At 45.2% G+C, this 26,243-nt stretch overlaps 1 protein-coding gene across 3 annotated transcripts in view; it reads right to left on the bottom strand.

The window, feature by feature from the left end:
* Positions 1-26,243, bottom strand: part of ptprn2 (protein tyrosine phosphatase receptor type N2) — a 1,372,445-nt gene that overhangs the window by 949,256 nt on the left and 396,946 nt on the right. For all 3 annotated transcript variants that reach the window (XR_010969405.1, XM_068015003.1, XM_068015004.1), the window contains exons 5-8: positions 23,282-23,432; positions 18,246-18,744; positions 10,829-11,053; positions 4,623-4,663 (exon numbers count right to left, since the gene is read on the bottom strand). Coding sequence is in view for 2 of the 3 variants with exons in the window: in XM_068015003.1 (XP_067871104.1) it covers positions 4,623-4,663; positions 10,829-11,053; positions 18,246-18,744; positions 23,282-23,432 (916 nt within the window). In the remaining variant the exon portion in view is untranslated. The remainder of the gene's footprint in view (positions 1-4,622; positions 4,664-10,828; positions 11,054-18,245; positions 18,745-23,281; positions 23,433-26,243) is intronic.

Genomic DNA, 26,243 nt, shown 5'->3' with positions numbered 1-26,243 from the left:
GAACCAGAGTTTTAGAAAGGGCCATCATAACTTCCTTAACCTCATCTTATCAATTAAGATGTTGAACACAAATTAAGACAGAAAATAAGGGAGCACTGCAACAGGTCCTTCAGTATCTGGAAAGAGAAAAGACAGCAGAATTTTTTGGCTAGAAACCCTTCTGCAGAACACTTGTTTTGCTGAAAGTTTTCTATCCAAGAGATAAACTCATCTTTTATCTTTTCAGATGAAGTGTGCTTCCATATTTTCTATTTTTATTTCAGAGTAACAAAGTTTTATACAAACTGGGTCAATTTTTGCTGCTAGCCTTGGCGTTAATAACCCCAAAATGGGGTCAGTAGCCATACCACCTTGTTAACCCCAGCGACGCAGCTGGCTCCATTTTGAAAGCAGCCGACCATCAGGTGTCCAAAACGCTGTGTTTCAGACAACGGAGTGTCTCCTGACAATGCAGAGCATGCACAGAGCGATCACCAGTATGAATCCAGTCACGCATGTGCAGTTATCACCATGTAGGGTGGCACAGTGGTTAGCACTGCAACCTCACAGCTCCAGTGACCCGGGTTTGGTTCTGGGTACTGCCTGTGTAGAGTTTGCAAGTTCTCCCTGTGACTGCATGGGTTTCCACCGGGTACTCTGGTTTCCTCCCACAGCCAAAGACTTGCTGGTTGATAGGTAAACTGGCCATTGTAAATTGCCCCTAGTGTAGGTAGGTGGTAGGAGAATTGTGGGGATGTGGTAGGGAATATGGGATTAATGTAGGATTAGTATAAATGGGTGGTTGTTGGTCGGCACAGACTCGGTGGGCCGAAGGGCCTGTTTCAGTGCTCTATCTCTCTCATGACATCAGACATAATGATTTCCGAGTGTTGCCTCACCCCTCAATGGCCACGATCACCACTTCAATGCCCAACTGTGCCTCGCTGCAATCACTGCATTCAGTTTCCTGTTCCCTTCCGCGATCGCTACTCCTCTTCACTGTTCCCTCTCGCTGCTCTTGCCTGCTTGCTGCTCACTCCCCACCTCACCCGTTCCCCCCCTTGCTGCCCACTCCCCAGCTCACCCCTTCTTCCCCATTACTGCTTGCTCCCCCCCTCGCTGCCCGCTTCCTGCCTCACCCTCTTCGCTGCCTGCTCCCTGCCTCACCCATCCCCCCTCGCCAGCTGCTCACTTGCCACTTGTTCCCCATGCTGACACTCCCCACCTCACCCATCTCGCTCTCCGTCTCGCCCTTTTTGCCACTCACTCCCCGCCTTACCCTTCCTTCCCTCGCCGCCCACTCCCTGCCTCGCCCTCCCCACCCCCACCCTGCCTTGCTGCTTCTCCAAGCGACAAGGTGGGGAAGTGGCGAGCAAACGGGCACAGGAGAAAATGGCGAGGTGCAGAGGTGAGCAGACGGGTGCAGGAGGGAGCAGCGAAGAGAAGGTGCGATCATGGAAGCAAGCAGGAAACAATGCAGTGGTTGAGGCGGCGATTGAGGGAAGGAGCGGGGTAATGTTGGGGGGATGGAGGCGGTGATTGAGGGAGGGAGCGGGGTAATGTTGGGGGGATGGAGGCGGTGATTGAGGGAGGGAGCGGGGTAATGTTGTGGGGATGGAGGCGGTGATTGAGGGAGGGAGCGGGGTAATGTTGGGGGGATGGAGGCGGTGATTGAGGGAGGGAGCGGGGTAATGTTGGGGGGATGGAGGAGGTGATTGAGGGAAGGAGCGGGGTAACATTGGGGGGATGGAGGCGGTGATTGAGGGAGGGAGCGGGGTAACGTTGGGGGGATGGAGGCGGTGATTGAGGGAGGGAGCGGGGTAATGTTGGGGGGATGGAGGTGGTGATTGAGGGAGGGAGCGGGGTAATGTTGGGGGGATGGAGTCGGTGATTGAGGGAGGGAGCGGGGTAATGTTGGGGGGATGGAGGTGGTGATTGAGGGAGCGAGCGGGGTAATGTTGGGGGGATGGAGGCGGTGATTGAGGGAGCGAGCGGGGTAACGTTGGGGGGATGGAGGCGGTGATTGAGGGAGGGAGCGGGGTAATGTTGGGGGGATGGAGGTGGTGATTGAGGGAGCGAGCGGGGTAATGTTGGGGGGATGGAGGCGGTGATTGAGGGAGGGAGCGGGGTAATGTTGGGGGGATGGAGGCGGTGATTGAGGGAGCGAGCGGGGTAATGTTGGGGGGATGGAGGTGGTGATTGAGGGAGGGAGCGGGGTAATGTTGGGGGGATGGAGGTGGTGATTGCAGCCATTGAGCGGTGAGGGTTTGGGTTGAATTCACTTTTTGTGTCAAATTGAGCTGTCCCATCTTTATTACTGACAGCTGCCTGAGATATTGCAGACAGTGACGTTTCAGTCGATGAGGCGGCATTTGTGCACATGCCAGTACTGAGACAACAAGGGGTTGCATGTTAGCAAATGCAGCCTTCAGACAACAGGCCCCTTTTAATAAGGAAATTAGGTGCCATGATGCAAATAGGCCCCCAAATACTCTTTTTTGTCACAGACTTCAATTCAGTTACAGAGGTGATGGAAATGAAGAGGTCTGCCAAAGGTAAGTTTTGAATCATTTTGTGGGCCTACAAAAATAATCTGCCCTGCTGCAACGTACCTTGCTGCCAGTCGTCTTGGCCCAGTTTTGAGGCCTCAGTCGTACAATCAGCAAAGAACATTCATTTGGCATTCCTGTAGCTCACCTGTCAAATCTAAGTGAAGCTGGGGCCTTGATATTATAGGGTCTGTTCACCATCTGAACAGGCGGCCAACTAGCGGGCTCCATCAAAAGGTCGCTGTTCTGTTTGACATATATTAATGACCAGGGCTTGGGTAAATAAGACATATAGGCTGAACTTTTCCAATATTGATAAAGTTCCACTGTCAGGGCTGAAAGCAGGAGCTGACCCTGCATTGATGGGCAACGAGACCCTGGGATGGCATTTTACAGGCAGAGGCCAGTTCACAGGATGCTGCTGGGACCGCCATCCAATTGAGTACGGCAGAGTTGCTGGCCAAATCAGAGGAGCCCACTGCTGAGGCAGCAAGAAAAATGAGAGGACGCCTCCATGCTAAGGCGCCCTCAAAGACTGGGTAAGTTTTTTTTCAGCAAGTCGGGGCCAGACAGCCAGGCTGGAGGAGTGGTGGGGGGGAACCTTCAAACAGCAGCACCTTAGCAGTAGGCCATTGCCACAGCTGGGGCCCCTTCATGGGACCATGGAGCATCATTAAGGGGGGGCCACCCCTAGAACCTGCCAGGAGGCCACCTGTGTTTACCTGGTGGTCTCCCCACACAGCAGCAACCCCTCTCGACACTGGGAAAATGCCAGCGGGGGTGGGAGGTAGCCCTTAATTGGGCACTAAATTGCCTCAATTGTCTGTTGAGGTTCCCACCACTGGTACAATGCCATAGCGATGGGAATACATCGGGCTCCCCTCCTGGCGCCTTCCCCCACCAGATTACCAGACCTCCCTCCTCCTAGCTTATCGCCAAAGGACTGGTAAAATCCAGCCTGTAATTTCAAAGTTTGCAGATGTCAAGATACTCAAAATGTAGTAAACAGTGACGAGGGTAGTAGCAGACACCAGGAGGACACAGATGGGTGAAATGGGCAGACACAGGGCTCGTAAAACTTATTGCAGGGAAGTGTGAAGTGATTCCATTTGGTAGGAAAAATTAGGAGAGGCAATATAAGCTAAATGATACAATTTTAAGACCTGGGTGTATACGTACATAAATATTTGCAGTTGGTCAGACAAGTTAAGAAGGCTGTTAAAAAGGTATACTGGATTCTTGGCTTTATAAATGGAGGCATACAGTACAAAAGCAAGGAAGTTATGCTCAACATTTACAAAACTCTGGTTCGCTCCCAGCTGGAGTATTGCGGGTAGCACACTTTAAGAAGAATGTTAAGGCCTTCGAGAGGGTGCAGAGGAGATTAATTAGAATTGTACCAGGGATGTGCGACATCAGTTATGTGGAGAGACTAGAGATGCTGGGGCTGCTGTCCTTTGAGCAAAGAAGTTTAAGGGGAGATTTGATAAAGGTGGTCGAATCATGAAGGGTTTTGGAGAGTAAATAAGGAGAAACTGCTTCCACTGGCAGAATGGTAGGTAACCAGAGGACAGATTTAAGGTACTTAGCAAAAGAACTGGAGCCAGCATAAAGGAAAAGAAAAATTATGCAGTGAGCTGTTGTGATCTGGAATGCCCTGCCTGAAAGGAAGATGGAAGCAGATACAGCAATAACTTTCAAAAGTGAGTTGGATGAATTCTTGAAAGGGAAAATTCTGCAGGGCTATGAGGAAAGAGCAAAGGAATGGGACGAATCAGATAGTTCTTTCAAAGAGGTGGTGCATGCCCAATGTCACAATACTCAAAGATTTAGTAAACAGTGATGAGGGTAGTAGCTAGGTCAAAATAGACCAACATTTAGGAAGGGTGAAAACTAGGAACAATGTATTTCCTTTAATATTTGTGACTGGATGGCATTTCAGTGCAATGCACTTAAACACTTGAGCTCACATCATTCATTCGATAGGAATCTGTCCTAAGATGTGACCATCTCTGAGTTCTTGCTAACTACTGTCAGAACATGCACACCGACCCTCTGCAACAGCTTTACAAAATAGGTCAATAATCTACAAACCTGGTCACGGGACCTTTTGTTTACGTCAGTATCTTGTTTCTCTGTCAATACGAAAGAGAACATCAATTTTAGAATCTTTTACTTGTAACAGATAAATCATTAGAAAAAGATCATTTATAAATATTCAAATACTGCAGCCCTCTTCTTCTTCAACTCCTCCCACACACCACCATGGCTAACTGGCTAATCCGCAGCACCTAGTGTGGTACTGAGGCACACCACACAGGAATTTCTCATCCTCAACCCCATTCTGGACCAAGGCACTGACTGCTCCACTGGTGTAATTGCAGGGAGCACCTGCCAGTGACCTCCGCCCCCTGACCTTGTCACGAAGGTTTCCATTTTTTTGTTAAAAACTTGAGAATCTATATTTTTAAACTGAAGAGGCTGAACTTTGGGTGTTTATTTTAAAGGAAGGTGAACAAAAGGTTGGCCAGTAAACAAGTTTTTACTGGAAGCTGCACGTTTCAAGTAAACATAGCAGGGGGTTTGATTTAAGAGCTATTTTGTGTTGTGACAAGACAGAATTTATGATTATATGGGACTTGCCTGAAAAAGTTTAGTTTCATTTTGAACTGTTAAAAGCCAGCTGTCTTTTGATTAAGGGAGGCAATTGAAATTTGTTTATGGACCTGCCAGGAGTTCAGAAGAGCATCTTTGAAGAATCCCTGCTCTTGAAAAGCAAAAGCCTCGATGAAGCTATACTGCTGCCTCTTGCACTTTGAAGAAAACCTGAATAGGCAGAAACCTGGCATCTTCAAATGAACTTTACATCGAATGTGTGAGTACTGCAACCTCTGCTGCTGCACACCTCCTGTAAGACCTATGTGGAGCCTTTTGCTGTTGAATTTCTTTGAATGCCTACCCAAACAGGCTCTTCATCATCCTCGCCTGGAAAGATTCCTAGTGGCAGCCAACTATTCAACTATGGACACCTTCTTTGGCCTCCTTATCTCGCGAGACAATGGGTAAGCGCCTGGAGGTGGTCAGTGGTGTGTGGAGCAGCGCCTGGAGTGGCTATAAAGGCCAATTCTAGAGTGACAGGCCCTTCCACAGATGCTGCAGAAAAATTTGATTGTCGGGGCTGTTACACAGTTGGCTCTCCCCTTGCGCCTCTGTCTTTTTTCCTGCCAACTGCTAAGTCTCTTCAACTCGCCACACTTTAGTCCTGCCTTTATGGCTGCCCGCCAGCTCTGGCGAACGCTGGCAACGGACTCCCACGACTTGTGATCAATGTCACAGGACTTCATGTCGCGTTTGTAGACGTCTTTGAAGCGGAGACATGGACGGCCGGTGAGTCTGATACCAGTGGCGAGCTCGCTGTACAATGTGTCTTTGGGGATCCTGCCATCTTCCATGTGGCTCACATGGCCAAGCCATCTCAAGCACTGCTGACTCAGTAGTGTGTATAAGCTGGGGATGTTGGCCGTCGCGAGGACTTCTGTGTTGGAGATACGGTCCTGCCACCTGATGCCAAGTATTCTCCGGAGGCAGCGAAGATGGAATGAATTGAGACGTCGCTCTTGGCTGACATACGTTGTCCAGGCCTCGCTGCCATAGAGCAAGGTACTGAGGCTTGATACACTCGGACCTTTGTGTTCCGTGTCAGTGCGCTATTTTCCCACACTCTCTTGGCCAGTCTGGACATAGCAGTGGAAGCCTTTCCCATGCGCTTGTTGATTTCTGCATCTAGAAACAGGTTACTGGTGATAGTTGAGCCTAGGTAGGTGAACTCTTGAACCACTTCCAGAGCGTGGTCGCCGATATTGATGGATGGAGCATTTCTGACGTCCTGTCCCATGATGTTCGTTTTCTTGAGGCTGATGGTTCGGCCAAATTCATTGCAGGCAGCCGCAAACCTGTCGATGAGACTCTGCAGACACTCTTCAGTGTGAGATGTTAAAGCAGCATCGTCAGCAAAGAGGAGTTCCCTGATGAGGACTTTCCGTACTTTGGACTTCGCTCTTAAGACGGGCAAGGTTGAACAGCCTGCCCCCTGATCCTGTGTGGAGGAAAATTCCTTCTTCTGAAGACTTGAACGCATGTGAGAGCAGCAGGGAGAAAAAAATCCCAAAAAGTGTGGGTGCGAGAACACAGCCCTGTTTCACGCCACTCAGGATAGGAAAGGGGTCTGATGAGGTGCCGCCATGTTGAATTGTGCCTTTCATATTGTCATGGAATGAGGTGATGATACTTAGTAGCTTTGGTGGACATCCAATCTTTTCTAGTAGTCTGAAGAGACCACGTCTGCTGACGAGGTCAAAGGCTTTGGTGAGATCAATGAAAGCAATGTAGAGGGGCATCTGTTGTTTGCGGCATTTCTCCTGTATCTGACAAAGGGAGAACAGCATGTCAATGGTCGATCTCTCTGCACGAAAGCCACACTGTGCCTCAGGGTAGACGCGCTCGGCCAGCTTCTGGAGCCTGTTTAAAGCGACTCGAGCAAAGACTTTCCCCACTATGCTGAGCAGGGAGATTCCACGGTAGTTGTTGCAGTCACCGCGGTCACCTTTGTTTTTATAGAGGGTGATGATATTGGCATCGAGCATGTCCTGAGGTACTGCTCCCTCGTCCCAGCACAGGCAAAGCAGTTCATGTAGTGCTGAGAGTATAGCAGGCTTGGCACTCTTGATTATTTCAGGGGTAATGCTGTCCTTCCAAGGGGCTTTTCCGCTGGCTAGAGAATCAATGGCATCACTGAGTTCCGATTTTGTTGGCTGTACGTCCAGCTCATCCATGACTGGTAGAGGCTGGGCTGCATTGAGGGCTCTTCATCATCCTCGCCTGGAAAGATTCCTAGTGGCAGCCAACTATTCAACTTTGGACACCTCGCCAAAACAAAGGGCTTCTTTCCAGATTTTTGCAGTCTAATTTTTTAAAAAATTCCTATTCCTTTGTAACAGCTGTAAACAAATCCCTTTTTCCCCCAGTTAACCAATTTTTAGATGTATGTGCGTGTGATTGAGGGCTAGGGAAAATACGGGGCTGTTTTGGCAAGTGGGAAAATTTATTGATATGTTGTGGCCTGTGGAGAAGTGGGACTGAATTAACAGTGCATTCCTCCCATGCCGGTTGTAACAGTGTCTGGGGTCAGGAGAAGGTCACCTAATTTAACTTATTCAAGTGAGCACCAGGGAGTCTGACACAGAAACTCATCATGAGAAATTCCAGACCAAGTTACAAAGAAATCCGCAGGAGCAGAGTTTCTATTTGAGGGACAAGTTAAAAAAGTCTCCCATTAACTTATAAACTTGGAGCTAGAACACACATTCCAAGTGCAATCCATGGTTCAGTCACCTATTTCTATAGTTTTAAACATCATTAAGGGTGTTTTATGGGTATTGGGTATTCCCAACCTTTATAATATTCTGTGATATTATAGAAAGCTACAACTGGTCCACATAATTCTCCTGAGGTCAATGCCCAGCCTGTTCCTTTTAATTTTACCAAGGACTTCCTCAAATATACATGCTGCAATGATCCAAAGAAAAGCATCATGTTCCCATTGATACTAGTAGAATCTTTCAGCCTCACTGAGAATATTGGCCTCAGAGAGAGTGCAGTGTAGGTTTACCAGAATGATACCTGGACTCCAAGGGTTAAATTATGAGGAGAGATTACACAAACTAGGGTTGTCCTCCCTGAAATTCAGAAGGGTTAAGGAGTGATTTGATGGACGTTTTCAAGATACTACAGGAAGCAGATAGGGTAGATAGATAGAAACTATTTCCACTGGTTGGCAAGTCCAGGGTGAGGAGCATAGTCTAAACATTAGAGCCAGACCTTTCAGGAATGAAGTTAAGAAACATTTCTATGTACAAAGGATGGTGGAGGTTTGAAATTCTCTTCTGCAAATGGCAATTAATGCTAGATTAATTGTAAACTTTAAATTTGAGACTAATTGAATCAAAGATATTATGGATATGGGGCAAAGGCAGGAATATGGAGTTAGGGCACAGATCTGCCATGAACTCTCTGAATGGCAGAACAAGCTTGAGGGGCTAAATGGCCCATTCCTGTTCCTATGTTCCTACCTGTGAATAAATATCATAACTGACCACAGAGACATTAACGGCTATTGATAGATCAGACAGAATCTAAGTCGTTCTTGTGTCATGCTGATCCCCAGCCTCAGAAGCAACAAAAATGATCTTATATGTGCAGTCAGTATATGTTACACTGTGTATATGTTTGTATTCTGTTCATTATAATTGTATGAATACTATTAGCTCTCCTGATGAAAGCTCGATTGTTGTTTACCTCAGCAATGGAACATTCTAGTTAATTATTCTACACCATCAGTTAAATGACACTTGTGAAGGTTATTGCTTATGGAGGCGTCTACAGTCTTTTCTCTTATGGGCCACTTAATGGCCTTGGGAGCGGCATATTAAGTTTAAGTCCTAGTTCCGATTAATTTGTACACACCACATGTTGCTGATACTAACAGCTCTTGGTGTCCTGATTTAAGATTTATTTCTAAATGAAGCAATATCACGAAGGATGTTTCTTGCAAACCTCCAGACATACAAAATTCAAACAGGGCAAATGGGCAATAAATAAATAATAGGACTGCCTCACCAGGACCTTTGAGTGCTTGATCTCCAGGGCTCTGGAGTCAAAAGTAGCCCGTGGGCCACAGTTGGGCCACCTCTGGTTCATGAGATGTACATTACACACTTGTGAATATGACAATGACTAAATACAAGAGTCAATTCGCTAAAGCCCAGTGTTCAGCTTGATGGAAGACGGAGAGTTGTTGGAGCCTGTGCATGTTACAATGACTGCCACTGAACTTGCAGCCCTATATTAACGTTACTAATGTTTTATAGCCCAATGGCACAGTACTGACTCTTCCTTTAGGAATTCCTTCAATCAAGGCTGCACCACAGTCTGCTACATTGTACTGCACTACACATTCATTCTCATAAACTTCTGTAAGCTGCAATAGGTCAGGCACCAAAAACTCAGTAAAAGCATGATTGTTACTAAAATGAAGGTGAAATGAAACATTTGTTCAATTCTGTTTTGCACCATTTTCCCTGGGAGAGCCTGACTCTATCAGTTCAGTGACCCAGTTCAGTGCACATCCTCACTCAACACTAAGGCTCCTATAATGGTGTCATTAATATTCTTCTGATTTAATATCCCACTACATCTCAGCTGCTAATACCAAACACACCAGATCCAGAAGTGACCAGTCTGACTGCATTGATGCATGGTACAAAGGTCACCTTGATTGTGTCTGAAGCTGTTATACAGGGAAGATTACAGAATAGGTTTCTATTTTGTACGAGAACATGTTATGAGGGGGCATTGATGTTTTAGCCTATCACTGTGTCCACCTCCATCCGTACAATCCTTCGCGACCTCTGCACCCTTCCAATTCTGACCTCTAGAGCATCCCCGATTTTAATTACTTCCCCATAAGCGGCCGTGCTTTGAGCTGCCTTGGCCCTGAGCTCTAGAGTTCACTCCCTAAAACTCTCTGCCTCTCTCTCCTCCTTCAAGATACTCTTGAAAACCTACCTCGTTGACCAAGCATTTGGTCGCCTGTCCTGCTGTCTCCTTCTATGGTTCAGTGTCAATGATGTTTTTAGTGATAACGCGCTTGTTAAGCACCTTGTGATGTTTTGCTACATTAAAGGCATTAATGCCTTAACATTAATGCAAGTTATTGTTGTTGTTGGCCAAATAATCTGCACAGTGCTGAAGCTGGATGTACTACCAGTGGATCACATAGTCAGGCGTTATGGGATATATTCCCGACCAAAGCTGTTTTTATGGTGTTGTTTAGAGTACTCCGGAGAGGTGCTAAAATGAAGACCTTTGATCTACGAGAGCTGCCCTTCAACATTCCTTGCAGTGCGCTGCCACCAAGTCAGAGCTCTGCTGCAAATGATGGCCCATGTTTGGTGCCTTCTCCAAAGACACATCTCAGGGGCTACAGAAATTCTGGTCCTGTGCAGTACCTCGGACGCGTGGAGATCCCGTCCTGCTTTCTATTTGGAGCGGAGGCAGCAGCAAATGATCAATCAGCTGTGATGGCCGAGTGGTTAAAGTGTTGGACTTGAATAAAGAAACCTCCATTAAATGAATAAACCTTTCCAGTGTACCTGCGTATAATTAGTAACGTAACAGAACTATATCTTATTTACTATGTGAGTGGGACGTGAAAGAAGAGCTTGAAAGTGAGTCCTCCTTACCCAGAATGAGCTCATCTCTCTTAATCGTTTCCTCCTCGTCCTTCTGTTGAAAATCTTGCTTAGCTTCTCGGGTGTTTTCATTTCCATCGTTGGTTCTTTCATCGTCTATAACTTGCAGAACGTCGGCTATGACATCGGACAATTCATCCAGCTGTTTGGAAGTCAGGCCATCCACATTTACGTGCTGCATTCCAAGCTGCTGCACCACAGACTGAATGAAATTTTCTAAGAGGAAACCAGAATGCAGATTAGGACCATTTTAATAATGTGTTCAAAGTGTTTGTAAAATAAAGGGGAATAAGTCGGTCACCTGTGCTGTTTCCATGTAGCACATCAGAAGATACAGTAAAGTGGGATGGCTGATGTGAGACCGGAAGTAAAAGCAACATTTACAGGATATGTGTCCGAGGACTTTTAACAAAAATGTAATGAGTTAAATTATGTAAGCTGCAGAGATATTGAAATATTGTTGTATGTAATTGTGAAAGCAGTGGATGGGATTGGATTGACATCGGAACAGATTTTCAATTTTTTTTATTGGTCTGGGGAATTTGAGCATTTATTGTCCATCCCTAATTGCCCTTGAGAAGGTGGTGAAGGTGCCTTCTTGAACCACTACGGTCCTTGGGGTGTAGGTATACCCACAGTGCTATTAGGAAGGGAGTTCCAGGTTTTTGACCCAGCGACAATGAAAGAACGGCGATATAGTTCCAAGTCAGGATGGTGTGTGGCTTGGAGGAGAACTTGCAGGTGGTGGTGTTCCCATGCATCTGCTGCCCTTGTCCTTCTAGGTGGTAGAGGTCGTGGGTTTGGAAGTTGCTGTCGAAGGAGCCTTGGTGACTTGCTGCAGTGCATCTTGTAGATGGTATACACTGCTGCCACTGTGCGTTGGTGGTAAAGGGAGTGAATGTTGAAGGTGGTGGATGGGGTGCCAATCAAATGGGCTGCTTTGTCCTGGATGGTGTCGAGCTTCTTGAGTGTTGTTGGAGCTGCACTCATCCAGGCAAGTGGAGTGCCCAGGGGTGGAGGAATGCTCGGGCCTACAGGGCCCAGGGGTGGATGAACACTTGAGCCTACAGGGCCCAGGGGTGGAGGAACGCTCGGGCCTACACTCCTGCCGAATTCCCAGCCTCTGACCTGCTCTTCTAGCCACAGTATATAGGTGGCTGGCCCAGTTCAGTTTCTAGTCAAATTTCTAGTCATCCCCCAGGATGATGATAGTGGGAGATTCAGCAATGGTAATGCCACTGAACGTCAAAGGGAGATGGTTAGATTCTCTCTTGTTTGAGATGGTCATTGCTTGGCACATATGTGGCACGAATGTTACTTGCCACTTACCAGCCCAAGCCTGGATGTTGTCCAGGTTGTGCTGCATATGGACTCGGACACAGCATCTGAAGACTCGCAAATGGTGCTAAACATTGTGCACCCATCAGCAAACAACCCCACTTCTAACCTTATGATGGAGGGAAGGTAATTGATGAAGCAGCTGAATGTGGTTGGGCCTAGGACACTACCCTGAGGAAGTCCTGCAGTAATGTCCTGAGACTGAGATGATTGACCTCCAACAACCACAACCACCTTCCTTTGTGCTAGGTATGACTCCAACCAGTGAAGAGTTTTCCCCGATTCCCCTTGACTCCAGTTTTGCTAGGGCTCCTTGATGCCATACTCGGTCAAATGCTGCCTTGATGTCAGGGGCAGTCAGTCTCACCTCACCTCTGGAGTTCAGCTCTTTTGACAATGTTTGGACCAAGGCTGTAATGAGGTTAGGAGCTGAGTGACCCTGGCGGAACCTAAACTGAGAAGGTTATTGCTGAGCAAGTGTTCCTTGATAACACTGTTAACGACCCCTTCCATCACTTTGCTGTTGATCTGGAATAAACTGATAGGACAGTAATTGGCCAGGTTGGATTTGTCCTGCTTTTTGTGGACAGGGCATACCTGGTCAATTTTTCACATTTCTGGGTAGATGCCAGTGTTGTAGCTATACTGGAACAGCTTGGCTAGGGGCACGGCTTGTTCTGCAGCACAAGTCTTTAGTACTATCGCCGGAATGTTGTCAGCGCCCATTGCCTTTGTAGTGTCCAGTGCCTTCAGCCGTTTCTTGATATCACGTGGAGTGAATCAGATTGGGTGAAGACCGGCATCTGTGATGCTGGGGACCTCAGGAGGAGGCCGAGATGGATCATCAACTCGGCACTTCTGGCTGAAGATTGTTGCAAATGCTTCAGCCTTATCTTTCACACTGATGTGCTGGGCTCCCCCATCATTGAGAATGGGGATGTTTGTGGAGCCTCCTCCTCCTGTCAGTTGTTTAATTGTCCACCAACATTCATGACTGGATGTGGCAGGACTGCAGAGCTTAGATCTGATCCATTGGTTGTGGGATAGCTTAGCTCTGTCTATCGCATGCTGCTTCCGCTGTTTGGCATGCAAGTAGTCCTGTGTTGTAGCTTCACTGGGCTGACACCTCATTTGTGCCAGGTGCTACTCCTGGTATGCCCTTCTGCACTCTTCATTGAACGAGGCTTGGTCCCCCGGTTTGATGGTAATGGTAGAGTGGGGGATATGCCGGGCCATGAGGTTACAGATTGTGGTTGAATACAATTCTGCTGCTGCTGATGGCCAACAGCACCTCATGGATGCCCAGTTTAGAGTTGCTAGATTTGTTCGAAATCTATCCCATTTAGCACGATGGTAGTGCCACACGTCACATCAATTTAAGAAAGTGCTTCAATCAACGTGAAGCATGTTTAGTGAACCTTAGATTCAGAACATCTACATATTTCACATACAAGAGTAAGGAAATTTGATTTCAGAACAAACTTAAAGGCTTTCTATCGGAATGCATGAAGCATTTGGAATAAAATAAATGAGTTAACAGCGCAAATAGAGACGAAAGGGTATGATTTAGTGGCGATTACTGAGACGTGGTTGCAGGGAAACCAGGTTTGGGAACTGAATATCCAAGGGTACTCAGTATTTCAGAAGGATAGGCAGGAAGGAAAAGGAGGTGGTGTAGCTTTGTCAGTGAAGGAAGAGATCAGTGCTGTAGTGAGAAATGATACAGGCACTGGAGCTCAAGATGAAGAATCAGTCTGGGTAGAAATAAGAAATAGCAAGGGAAAGAAGTAATCTAAAGGTCCTCAAACAGTAGTTCCGCAGTGAGGCACAATATAAACCAGGAAATACTGGGGGCTTGTAAGAAAGGTACGGCAATAATCATGGGTGATTTTAATTTGCACACAGACTGGATTAATCAAATTGGCAAGGGTAGCCTCGAGGGAGAGTTCATTGAATGTACTATAGATTGTTTTTTGGACCAACATGTTGTGGAACCAACCATGCAGCAGGCTATTCTAGATTTGGTATTGTGTAATGAGGTGGGATTGATTAATCTCATAGTTAAGGATCCTCCAGAGAAGAGTGATCATAGCATGCTAGAATTTCAAATTTAGTTTGAAGGTGAGAAATTGGAGTCTCACACTAGCGTTCTGGAGTTAAACAAAGGTAATTACATAGGCATGAGGATAGATTTGGCCCTAGTGGACTGGGCAGGAAGACTAAAAGGTAGGACAGTTGATGAGCAGTGGCAGATGTTTAAGGAGATATTCAATTCCTCCCAATTAAAATATATTCCAGAGAGGAAGAAAGATTCTAAGAGGGGGAAGAAAACATCCATGGCTAAGCAAGGAAGTTAAGGATAACATAAAGACAAAAACTACAGCATACCATATTGCAAAGGCCAGTGGCAGGCTGGAAGATTGGGAAACTTTTAAAGATCCACAAAGGGTTACTAAAAAAGTAATAAAAAGAGCAAAGGTAAATTATGAAAGAAAACTAGCACAAAATATAAAAACAGATAGCAAAAGCTTCTATAAGTATCTAAAAGGGAAGAGAGTTGCTAAAGTGAATGGTGGTCCTTTGGAGGATGAGACAGGGGAGTTAATAGAGGGAAACACAGAAATGGCGGAGACACTAAATCAGTATTTCGCCTCGGTTTTCACGGTGGAGGACACTGGTACCATCCCAATAGTAACAGGAAATGCAGAGGTTATAGAAAGAGAGGAACTTAGGGTAAAAGTACTGAGCAAACTATTGGGATTGAAGGCAGACAAGTTCCCAGGGCCTGATGGTCTACATCCTAGGGTCTTAAAGGAAGTGGCAGTGGAGATAGTGGATCAATTGGTTATAATATTCCAAAATTCTCTGGATGCGGGAAAGGTTCCAGTGGATTGCAAAAAAGCTAATATAACGCCCTTATTCAAAAAAGGAGGGATGCAGAAAGTAGGAAACTATAGACCAGTTAGTTTAACATCTGTTGATGGGAATTTGTTAGAATCCATTAGTAAGGAAGTAATAACAGGACATTTAGTAAGTCAAAACGCAATCCCTCAGAATCAGCATGGTTTTATGAAGGGTAAATCGTGTTTGACTAATTTGCTGGAGTTCTTCGAAGCTGTAACAAGCAAAGTGGAGAATGGGGATCCTGTAAATGTAGTATATCTGGACTTCCAGAGGCATTTGATAAGGTGCCGCACAAAAGCTTAATACAGAAGGTAAGATCACATGGGATTAGGGGCAATTTATTAGTTTGGATAGAGGATTGGCTAAACAACAGAAAGCAGAGAGTCGGGATAATTGGGTCTTTTTCTGGTTGGCAAGATGTAACCAGTGGGGTGCCACAGGGTTCGGTCCTTGGGCCCCAACTATTTACAATCTATATTAATGACTTGGATGCAGGGATGGAAGGTACTATAGCCAGATTTGCAGATGACACTAAAATAGGTGGGATATTAAGTTGCAATAAAGAAATAAGAAATTTACAAATGGATATGGATAGTTTAGGTGAATGGGCCAAAATTTGGCAGATGGGAGTTTAATGTGGTTCAGTGTGAGGTTATCCATTTTGGTCAGAAGAACTGAAAGGCAAATTATTATAAATATGGAGAGAAACTTCAGAGTGCTTCGGTGCAGAGGAATCTGGGTGTCCTTGTGCATGATTTGCTGAAAACTAGTATGTAGGTACAGCAGGTAATAAGGAAGGCAAATGGAATTTTGGCATTTATTGCTAAAGGAATAGAGTATAAAAGTAGGGAAGTGTTGCTGCAACTGTACAAGGCATTAGTGAGACTGAACCTGGAGTATTGCGTACAGTTTTGGTCCCCTTACTTGAGGAGGGATGTAGTTGCACTGGAGGCAGTTCAGAGGAGGTTCACTAGATTGATTCCAGAGATGAGGGGTTTGTCTTATAAAGGGAGATTGAGCAGTTTAGGCCTTTACTCTTTAGGGTTTAGAAGAACGAGAGGAGATCTAATTGAGCTATATAAGATGATTAAGGAGATTGACAAAGTAGACGTAGAGAGGATGTTTCCTCTGGTGGGGCGATCTAGAACGAGTGGTCATAGTTTTAGGATAAGGGGTAGCAGATTTAAAACAGAGATGAGGAGAAATTACTTCTCTCAAAGGGTCGTGAGTCTGTGGAATTCACTACCCCAGAGTGCGGTGGATGCTGGGACATTGAGTAAATTTAAGGAGGGAGATAGACAGATTTTTAATGAGCAACGGGTTGAAGGGTTATGGAAAATGGGCAGGAAAGTGGAGTTGAGGCCGAGATGAGATCAGCCATGATCGTATTAAATGGCGGAGCAGGCTTGAGGGGCTGAATTGCCTACTCCTGCTCCTAGATTTTATGTTCTTATATTTCACAACAAGTCTCGTATTAATGATACGACTGAGTACACGTAAATCTGAAGTGGCCAAACTTCGTATAAATGGGGTTTCTTCAAAGGTAAATTAGCTGCACTTAAAAGGAAACTTCCCAACTTGCTGTGACACCCTCATCAATTGGCTCCTAAAGACCATATGGGGGTTTCCTACATGTAGGCCAGCAGATTCCCCTTTTCTAACAGATATTAGTGAACTTATGGTTTTTTTTACAACAATCAGTAATTGCTCCTTGCAGCCATTACTGAGACTAGCTTTCAATCCCAGATTTTTATGAATTAATAGAATTTGAACTCCAACAGCTGCCGTGGTGGGATTTGAATCCATATGGCCAGGGCATTGGGCCTCTGGATTACTAAATCTGTGATATTAGCCACAATGCCACCATCTCGCCTACAGCATTGGCTTAATGCAAAGGTGGAATGCAAAACCATAATAAATTTTGAAAGGGAAGTGGATAAATACTTGACAAAAATGTAAATGGGTATGAGACAAGGACAAGGAAACGGGGTTAACTTGTTGGTCCTTTCAGAGAGAGTTGCACACAGCAAACTGCCACAAACTGCAATGTGATAGTGACCAGATAATCTGTTACTGTGATGTTGATTGAGGGATTAATATGGCCGGGACACAGGCGACTCCCCTGCTCTTCTTCGAAACAGTGCCATGGGATCTTTTACATCCAACCAACCGGGTGGATGGGGCCTCGTTTTAAAGTCTCATCCAAAGATAGCATCTCTGACAGTGCGGTACTCCGTCAGTACTGCACTGGAGTGGAGTCTTGATTTTTGTGCTCAAACCCTGGAACCTTATGACTCGGAGGAAAAAGTGCTACCAACTGAGTCACATCTGGCACTATGGGCAGGAATTTATCCTGCCCTTGGAGGCGGGAATGGAGGCGGTGTGGGAGGTGGGTTGCTGGGGTAGGGGTGATAGTCACAAAATGGCAAGAGATGGCGTCAGGCAGCACGCCCTATGTTTTCCAGGCCCCATGCCTTTTTCACCGGAACAGGAAGGCTGAGGACAGCCTTTCCACCCCAGGCCAATTGAGGCCACTTAAGGGAAGCTTCCCGCCTCCGCTCCCATTTTACTGAAGTCAGAGGGGCCTGTCACCGCATGGAGGCAGTGCCAAGTGAGATGTGGTGGCTTCGTAGCGGGCTCAGGAGCAGTGTCCTCCTCTGGAGGACACTCCGGCATCAATGGCCATGCCCAAAGCAAGGCCCACCCCCACGACTCTCATCAACATACTACCAACCTCCTCTCCATGGCCTGCATGACTGGCCCCAATGATGCCGATCAGACTTACCTGAATCCCAGGGTCTGCAACATCTTGCTCACTGTAGTCCTCCTACAGTACGGGCAATGACCACTGCTCCTGGTGGCACTGCCGGTATTGCAGAGCTGCTGGGCCTCCAATTGGCCGGCAGCTCTGGAGGAGGGATCTCATCTCTTAAAGGGACGACTTCTCCGACAGCGGGCAGTTAATTGGCTGCCCGCCGTGAAATTCCACTGGGGGTGCAAAAGAGGGCCAAGACAGGGTCCCACCCAAGCCCATTGCCGGGTCCCCTGTCGCTGGGATAAAATCCCAGCTTATAAACAGTTTAGGAATTTTGAAAAGTATCCTTTGTAAACTCCAAGTCTTTATACTATCTCTGTAAATTATTTTCATCTATACTTTTATTCGTACCATCCAAGTGACTCAGTTGGTCTTTTCCATTGATCTTACTGGTGCTGGATTTATACAGTGTTTTCTCCTCTTTCAACTCTGGCAGTTTAGTGTCAGATTTCCATTGGAGTAGCTCACTTCTTGGATGACCTCCCTGGTTATCATTATTTGTGCCTTCATACTGCTCATTCCTTGATGAGCCCAATGCTTCCTTAACCCAGACATCTGGACTAACTGACAGAACGTTTCCCCTCGCAGCCGTTTGCGCTGCCAGTTTCTGTGCCAAATAACCCTCCAGTAGTGCTAGCAGTTGCTTGTTGTTGATGGGCTCACTGACAGGAAAGTCCTCTTGTGACTGAAGCCGGCCTCCCTGCTGCTGCAGTTGACTTAAAGGCCTAGGTTGAGCACGTTCATCGTCAGCGTATTGATGATGGAATGCAGGGTAATGGTCTGATGAAATTTTCCCTCTGTTTCTTTGGAGGAGGTCATCCAAGGCCAAGTCCGATTGAGCAGCCTTACTCTGTCATGAAACACAAATAAGACAATATGGTTTGGAAATCATCAGAAGATGCTGCTGGTTTTCAATAAAATCATTACCAACAAACCAGGTGAATAACATCTAGATTGTTAATACTACTATCCGTATATTTAAAAGGGAATGAAAGTTTAGGGAGAGAACGCTTAGTTCAAATAGTCCATGTAAAAATTCCACTCTTGAGTTTTCTACATCTGCACTTCCCAACTTAGTGACTCCCATTCACCATTATGGGTGGAAAACCATGGGCTTGCGAGTGTAGAAGTGGCAAATCCCACCCTTTGGGCTGGATTCTGAGTAGGAGGCGGGACTCCCGACGACAGGCTGAAAAGGCAGGGGGAACCCCGCCTCTGTATTTTCACAGCCCCCCAGAGCAATCCTCCAGTGTTTTTAAATGTAAGTTTCAGGAGGCAGGATCCCTGTCCCTTTAATGATGGGGTTCCCACCTCCATGAGCTGCCAGCCAATCAGAAGACCAGCAGCTCAGCAGTGCCATCAGGAGAGAACCCTAGACCCAAGGTAAGCGAGGCGGGGTCACCGGGACCAATCTAGAAGGCCCCGGCGAGGGGAGGCTGGTCATGCGGTCCAGAGGGAGAGGGTCCCGAGGGGTAAATTGGTTCCTGGTGGGGGTCCTCCGTGAGCCTCAAATTGCCCACGGAGGAGGGACCCAAGCCCGCAGGGAGGGTACCTTATTTTACAGGGCATCCTCCCTGCGGGCAGAGGCACCCCCATCCCCCCAACCGCTGGTAAGACCTCAGTGGCAGCAGGAAGAGGCCCCTAATTAGCAATTAATAGGCCATTTAAAGGCCTCAGTTAGCCCCTGGGTGGGAAGGCTGTCTGTCGTCAGCCTATCCCACCCCTGGGAAGATCGTTGGGCAACAGGGAGGCAACAGGCTCTCCGCCCAGCAGCCCCCCCACCCCCTACTGTGATATTCCGTGTCCCTCTGCCTCCGATCCCGCCTTGGGGAGCCTATAAAATCCAGCCCAAATCTTTACAGTTACATTTCTTTTGCCTGCCATCTACAACTGGATCTATATCGTCAGGTTTGCATGTCAGTTCTTCCTCACTGGTTAGGTGTCTGGGGATAATTTTCACTTTGGCCACCAAGGCAGTAATCTGCCGGAGAAGATCAGCCAGACATTCTGAAACCAACCCAAATTTCATCCGATTGAAATTAATGGGAATAAAATCAGTTGGGTTCTACAATGTGCGAGTGATCTACTCTGCCAGATTATAGCCCAGGAGGTGAAGGTAAAAATCCATTCCTCTTATGTTAAGTTTCTTTCTAACTGGTTATTTTGCTCACCTTCCACTTTGTTATAAGAACATAAGAAATAGGAGCAGGAGTAGGCCATTCAGCCCCTCAAGCCTGCCCCGCCATTCAATAAGATCATGGCTGATCTGTCCCAGGCTTCAACTCCTCTTTCGGGCCTGCTCCACATAACCCTTGAATTCCCAAGATTTCAAAAATCTGTTTACCTCCTCCTTAAATACATTTAATGATCTAGCCTCCACAACTCTCTGAGGTAGAGAATTCCAGAGATTCATCACCCTCTGAGAGAAAAAATTCCTTCGCATCTCAGTTTTAAATGTGTGTCCCCTTATTCTGTAACTATGTCCCCTAGTTCGAGATTCCCCCACTACTGGAAACATCTTCTCAACATCTACCCTGTCAAACCTCCTTAGAAGCTTATATGTTTCAGTAAGATCACCTCTCATTCTTCTAAACTCTAATAAATAAAGGTCTAACCTGTTTAGCCGTTCTTGATAAGATAACCCCTTCGTCCCAGGAATCAGCCTAGTGAACCTTTTCTGAACTGCCTCCAATGCTAGTATATCCTTCCTTAAATACGGGGACCAAAACTGTACGCAGTACTCCAGGTGTGGCCTCATCAACACCCTGTACAGTTGTAACAAGACTTCCCTATTTTTAAACTCTAACCCCCTAGCAATAAAGGCCAAAATTCCATTTGCCTTCCTAATTACTTGCTGCACCTGCATGCTAACTTTTTGTGTTTCCTGTACAAGAACACCCAGATCCCTCTGTACTGCAGTATTTTGTAGTCTTTCTCCATCTAAATAATAATCTGCCTTTTTATTCTTCCTACCAAAGTGGATGACCTCACACTTTCCCACATTGAACACCATCTGCCAAGTTTTTGCCCACTCACTTAACCTATCTATATCCCTTTGCAGAGTCTTTGGGTCCTCATCACAACATGCCTTCCCACCTATTTTTGTATTGTCAGCAAATTTGGATATATTACACTCTGTCCCTTCCTCTAAGTCATTAATGTAGGTAGTAAATAGTTGAGGCCCTCGGGCCGATCCTTGTGGCACTCCACTAGTTACAGCTTTCCAACCTGAAAAGGACCCATTGATCCCGACTCTCTGCCTTCTGTGTGTTTGCCAATCCACAATCCATGCCAACACATTACCTCCAATACCCTGAGCTCTTATTTTGTGCAATAACCTTTTATGTGGCACCTTATCGGACGCCTTCCGAAAATCCAAATACACTACATCTACCAGTTCCCCTTTATCAACTCTGCTGTTATATCCTCAAGGAGCTCTAACAAATTTCTTAAACATGATTTCCCTTTCATTAAACCATGTTGATTCTGTTTGATTACATTATGTTTTTCTAAATGTCCTGCTATTTCTCCCTTAATAACGGACTCTAGCATTTTCCCAATGAATGATGTTAAGCTAACTGGTCTATAGTTTCCTGCTTTCTGTCTCCCTCCTTTCTTGAATATGGGTGTCACATTAGCGATTTTCCAATCCGCTGGTACCCTACCGGAATCCAGTGAGTTTTATTTATCGGTCTCTTATGCAAATCTTTCTCCAATTTTAATTTTCTCCACCAAAACTGGGAGAAATTTCTAACCAATATATTGCAGCAGAAATCAGTTCCTGGTGAAGCAGCCAACTCGACACTACCCACCCAAGCTCAGTCAGCAAGAAAAGCTTTTGATAAAGTAATATCCAGGCTCAGTCAGTTGCTTCTGAGCCAGAAGGTTGTGAATTCAAGCCCCACTCAAGGATTTGAGTCCATAATCTGGGCTGACACTTTTCTGCAGCACTGATAGGTGTCATTCTTTGGATGAGAAGCTTAACATGCACCTGAACCAGTAGAACAATTTAAGATCCTGTGACATTATCTGAAGAGAAAATTGGGATTATTTCAATGATATGGAGAGCATTCCTCCCTCAAACAGCACCCAAAACAATTAATTAGTCATTTGCCTCGCTGCTACTTGTCAGTCATTGTTGCATTTAAAAATAACTGCTCTGCTTACCTACAAAACAACAGTACCCGCAATACAAGCCATTTCATTCTACCTGAAGCTATTTGGGACATTACTAAGAGATATTTTATTTATTTTTTATTTAGAGACACAGCACTGAAACAGGCCCTTCGGCCCACCGAGTCTGTGCCGACCATCAACCACCCATTTATACTAATCCTACACTAATCCTATATCCCTACCACATCTCCACCTGTCCCTATATTCCCCTACCACCTACCTATACTAGGGGCAATTTATAATGGCCAATTTACCTATCAACCTGATATATGATATAAATGCTACAAATAAATTTAAGTTCTTTCTAACAGCATTACTGTGATGAACTCTAAGGATCACCAGATGCTTCTATGAATAAATGGGGCTGTCAGTTCAACTCAAAGTTGAAGATTCAGGGCTTACATAAAGTATTGCAAATAGGAACAAAAAATGGACAGCACATGAATGGTGTTGAAATAGTTAAGGATGGAGTTGAAAGAGACCTCAGAGATTTTGTGGAGTCAAAGCTCAGTGTCCAACCAGCACAGAGCAATAATGAACAAAGCCAAAGTGACAGTCAGAAAAAAATACTCAGAGCTTTACAGGAGGATTATCTAAGCAGAATGAAGGAATTCAGTTGGGTAGATCAAAGGTACAGTAGGCGAGATAGGCTTTTAGCAGGCTTTGAAGGCAAGGGCAGAGTTAGTGAGGCAAATAACTTCTGCAAGAGAGCTGCATATTCAACGAGGCGATGGCAGCCTCTGATAGTGGAGAGTTGATGAGGGGGAAGGGTCACCAACAATAATTCAGAGTTAAAAGAACAAAGGGCAGGGGCTGAAATGTAATGACTGGAGGAGTTTACTGAAATGGGATGTGGAAAAGCCACATAAAATTAGAAAACAAGGATAAGGCTCTTGAAATCAATTCACTAGGGTACAACGAGCCACTAGATGAAGAGAGAAGGAACTTGTACGTGTAGGGCATGGGTATGCAGCATTCAGGTGTAAGAGAGAGACTTGTGTTAGAGTAATTCATCACCAAACTTTTATTATTCAATGCCTGCATCACAAGAGGATCGTAAGATGCACAAACTCCTGTATTCTTGTTATTAATAAAGAACTATCACTGCTATATATTGTAATGCATTTTATAGTTTTATGTGGCAGTAACTGTACAAGTAAGTTATATATTTCTGACAATTTTTAAAGGGAGAAATGAAAATCAATACAAACCTTGTCAATTCTGGTTTTATGAGATGCCACGGGATTAGCTGGCTGGGATAAAGCACTGAGGAACTGAAGATACTGATGCAGAAATTCTTGCAGGTCACCAGCATCTGCCTCTTCATAATTTTCCTCACTTGCAATCTTTTCTCTTGTACCCCTAAACAATTAAAAATTAGTGGCCGGATGAGGTAAACTGAAAGTGACATTTAAAAAGCCAGTCAAAGTGGTTCAGCATGAATTAACTGAGCGAGTTATCGCACCTAATAAAACACGAACAGGCTCTTCATCACTCAAAGAAAAGTTCAAGGTGGTAGCACTGCCTCAGTTCAGGCAATGTGCCCAAGACACAGGCTGATCTTCATTCACAACAAAGATGTTCTGCCCTCATCTCATTGTTTTTCTTAGTTCTATGTGCCACTAAGATGTTTTCCAACAGTGTGCAGAGAATGGTGAATGAGAAGAATTATCTAACCTTTATTCTTAGAGTACGAAGAACATGGTTGGCAGGGTTAGATGAAGAAAAATACATTGTTGGGTTTAGATGAAGAAGGATAGGAGGAGGCGCATATGGAGTATAAAAACCAGCATGGACCTGTTGGGCCAAATGGCTTGTTTGTGCACTGTAAAGACTATGTAGTATCTAGTACACTTTATATCTGCAAAACAGGCTCGAGAGGCTGAATAGCCTACTCCTGTTCCTATGTAAGAGGATGTGTGATCCATCATATTAATAAAAAGGTCACTTTGTGTTTTAACAATTGCAGTTTCCATTTTGTTATTTATTAGTAATGAATATAAAATATAACTGGACTAAAAAAAACTATTTACATTGGAGTTTACAGATAGTGTTGTCCTGTTTGTGACAGAACTAAATACAATCACAATTTTGTGTTTTATTTTCCTGGCAAAAACACACTTTGCCATTATTACTGCTGAGCTGATTCTTGCAGCTCTAAACTAAACCACCCATGTGGGGGGAGGCAGTGGTGTAGTGGTAATGTCACTGGACTACTAATCCAGAGGCCCAGGCTCGTGCTCTGGGGACACGGGTTTGTATCCCACCACAGCAGATGGTGAAATTTGAATTCAATTAATAAGTCTGGAATTAAAAAGCTAGTCTAATGGTGACCATGAAACCATAGTCAATTGTTGTAAAAACCCATCTGGTTCACTAATGTCCTTTAGGGAAAGAAATCTACTATCCTTACCTGGTCTGGCCTACATGTGACTTCAGACCCACAGCAATGTGGTTGACTCTGAAATGGCCTAACAAGCCACTCAGTTCATGGGCAATAAATGCTGGCCTTGCCAGCTACACCCACATCCCACAAGCAACTAAAAAAAAAGTATTGGTTTAAAGTAAATTGCCAATGAAACCAAGAATGGACTCAAATAAGCCCTATTTTGTATGTTTTTTTCAGCACTAAATATGTGCACACACATGAAGTGAGGATTAACATCTCTCATCAGTTAGAGAAATGCTTTGTCATGAAACTGGGATGAGTTAGGGATTTATTGCAAATGTTTAACAATTAAATTTAATGCAGCGACAAGAGTTTTCAGTAATACACATTATGCTAACTGTAATGGTAAAAATACAAATATATAAATGGAAAGAGAAGCAGTTGAAACTATTGCCTAGCACTTGTCATCATTATCTTCCACACACGAAGGAAGTGAGGACCGTGAAGATATTGGTGTGGAACATTTGCCCAAAGGGACACAGAGCCACCTCATAACCATGTCCGCCAATTCAGTAAAGGCAGCAGAATACAGAGTACAGGAGAACAACCAATAAGAAAAATACATCGATAGGCACGAAGAGATATTTAGAGTTCCACAGTCGAAGATTCTAGAATTACTAAAACTGTCTTGATAATAAAAGTAAATATATAATATATATTTCTTTACATATTTAACAAAAAAACTTTACTGATTACATTAGCAAAACTTAACATGCTCGAATCAACCCTTTGGATGGAGGCATCTCTACAAGAAGTCTCCTCAATATCAGCCTATGTGTGGAGTAGCACATCAGTCACTGTGACACCTGAATCTGTCTGAACAGCCCCACCAAGTTCACTGTCAGATGGTTCGAAGAAGAGGACACATGGAAAATCTCATAACCTATCTTTTTTTTTAAAAGATGCAGACTGATCTACTCTGAAATTCCAGTAGCAGCTATTTTTATTTCAAAGAACTGAAACTATCACTGAGCTGTGTGGAACAGGGTGACAGGTGACACTGGAGTGGCCAGCAGATTGATACAAAAGCCAACCTGCTTGACTAGCCCATGTCCAAAGAGCCTATTTGTGATGACATGAGGATGAGTTGGACCTAAACAATTGGTAAGTCCCTCCCTGTTTATCAGGTGCCAATAAGGACAGTGTCTTCATTTTACGAGGAGGTTCTGCAGAGATGTTGCCTACCCAGGTTGTTCTGTTTTATCAACTCTGACATGCTCCTCAAATGTTAGTGTTTGTGGTGCCCACTCCCTTCTCATTCTATGGTTCTCATAGTCACCCCCCATACCCATCCCATGGTATTCATGTTGTCCATCCCCTTTTCAGTTCATGGTACCTTCTTCACAGCACATGGTTCTCCTGGCTTTCCCCCGTACTTCAGCCCATGGGGCTCATTGTGTCTACCCACTTCTTCAAAAATAGTACTCATGGTTCCATCTCCATCTAAATCCATGGTGCTCAATATCTCCACCACTCCTGAGCTCATGACACGTCTGATGTCCATCCACTTCTCAGGCCATAGGGCTCATGGTATTCAACCTCTCCTCAGTCCATGGTATTCCCTCCCTCATTGGTATGTGCTGCTTATACTGTCTACCACTTCATCAACCTCTGGTCTCCATCCCTCCTCTAACCCATGCTTATAACGATGTCCATTCATTCCTCAGCCCATGGTGCTCTAGCCTCCATCTCTTTCTCAACTCATGGTATCTGTAGTGTTCATC

Source organism: Heterodontus francisci, chromosome 2 (assembly GCF_036365525.1).
Source record: "Heterodontus francisci isolate sHetFra1 chromosome 2, sHetFra1.hap1, whole genome shotgun sequence".
Classification (NCBI taxonomy): domain Eukaryota; kingdom Metazoa; phylum Chordata; class Chondrichthyes; order Heterodontiformes; family Heterodontidae; genus Heterodontus; species Heterodontus francisci.
This window is presented reverse-complemented; position numbering and strand designations above follow the sequence as displayed.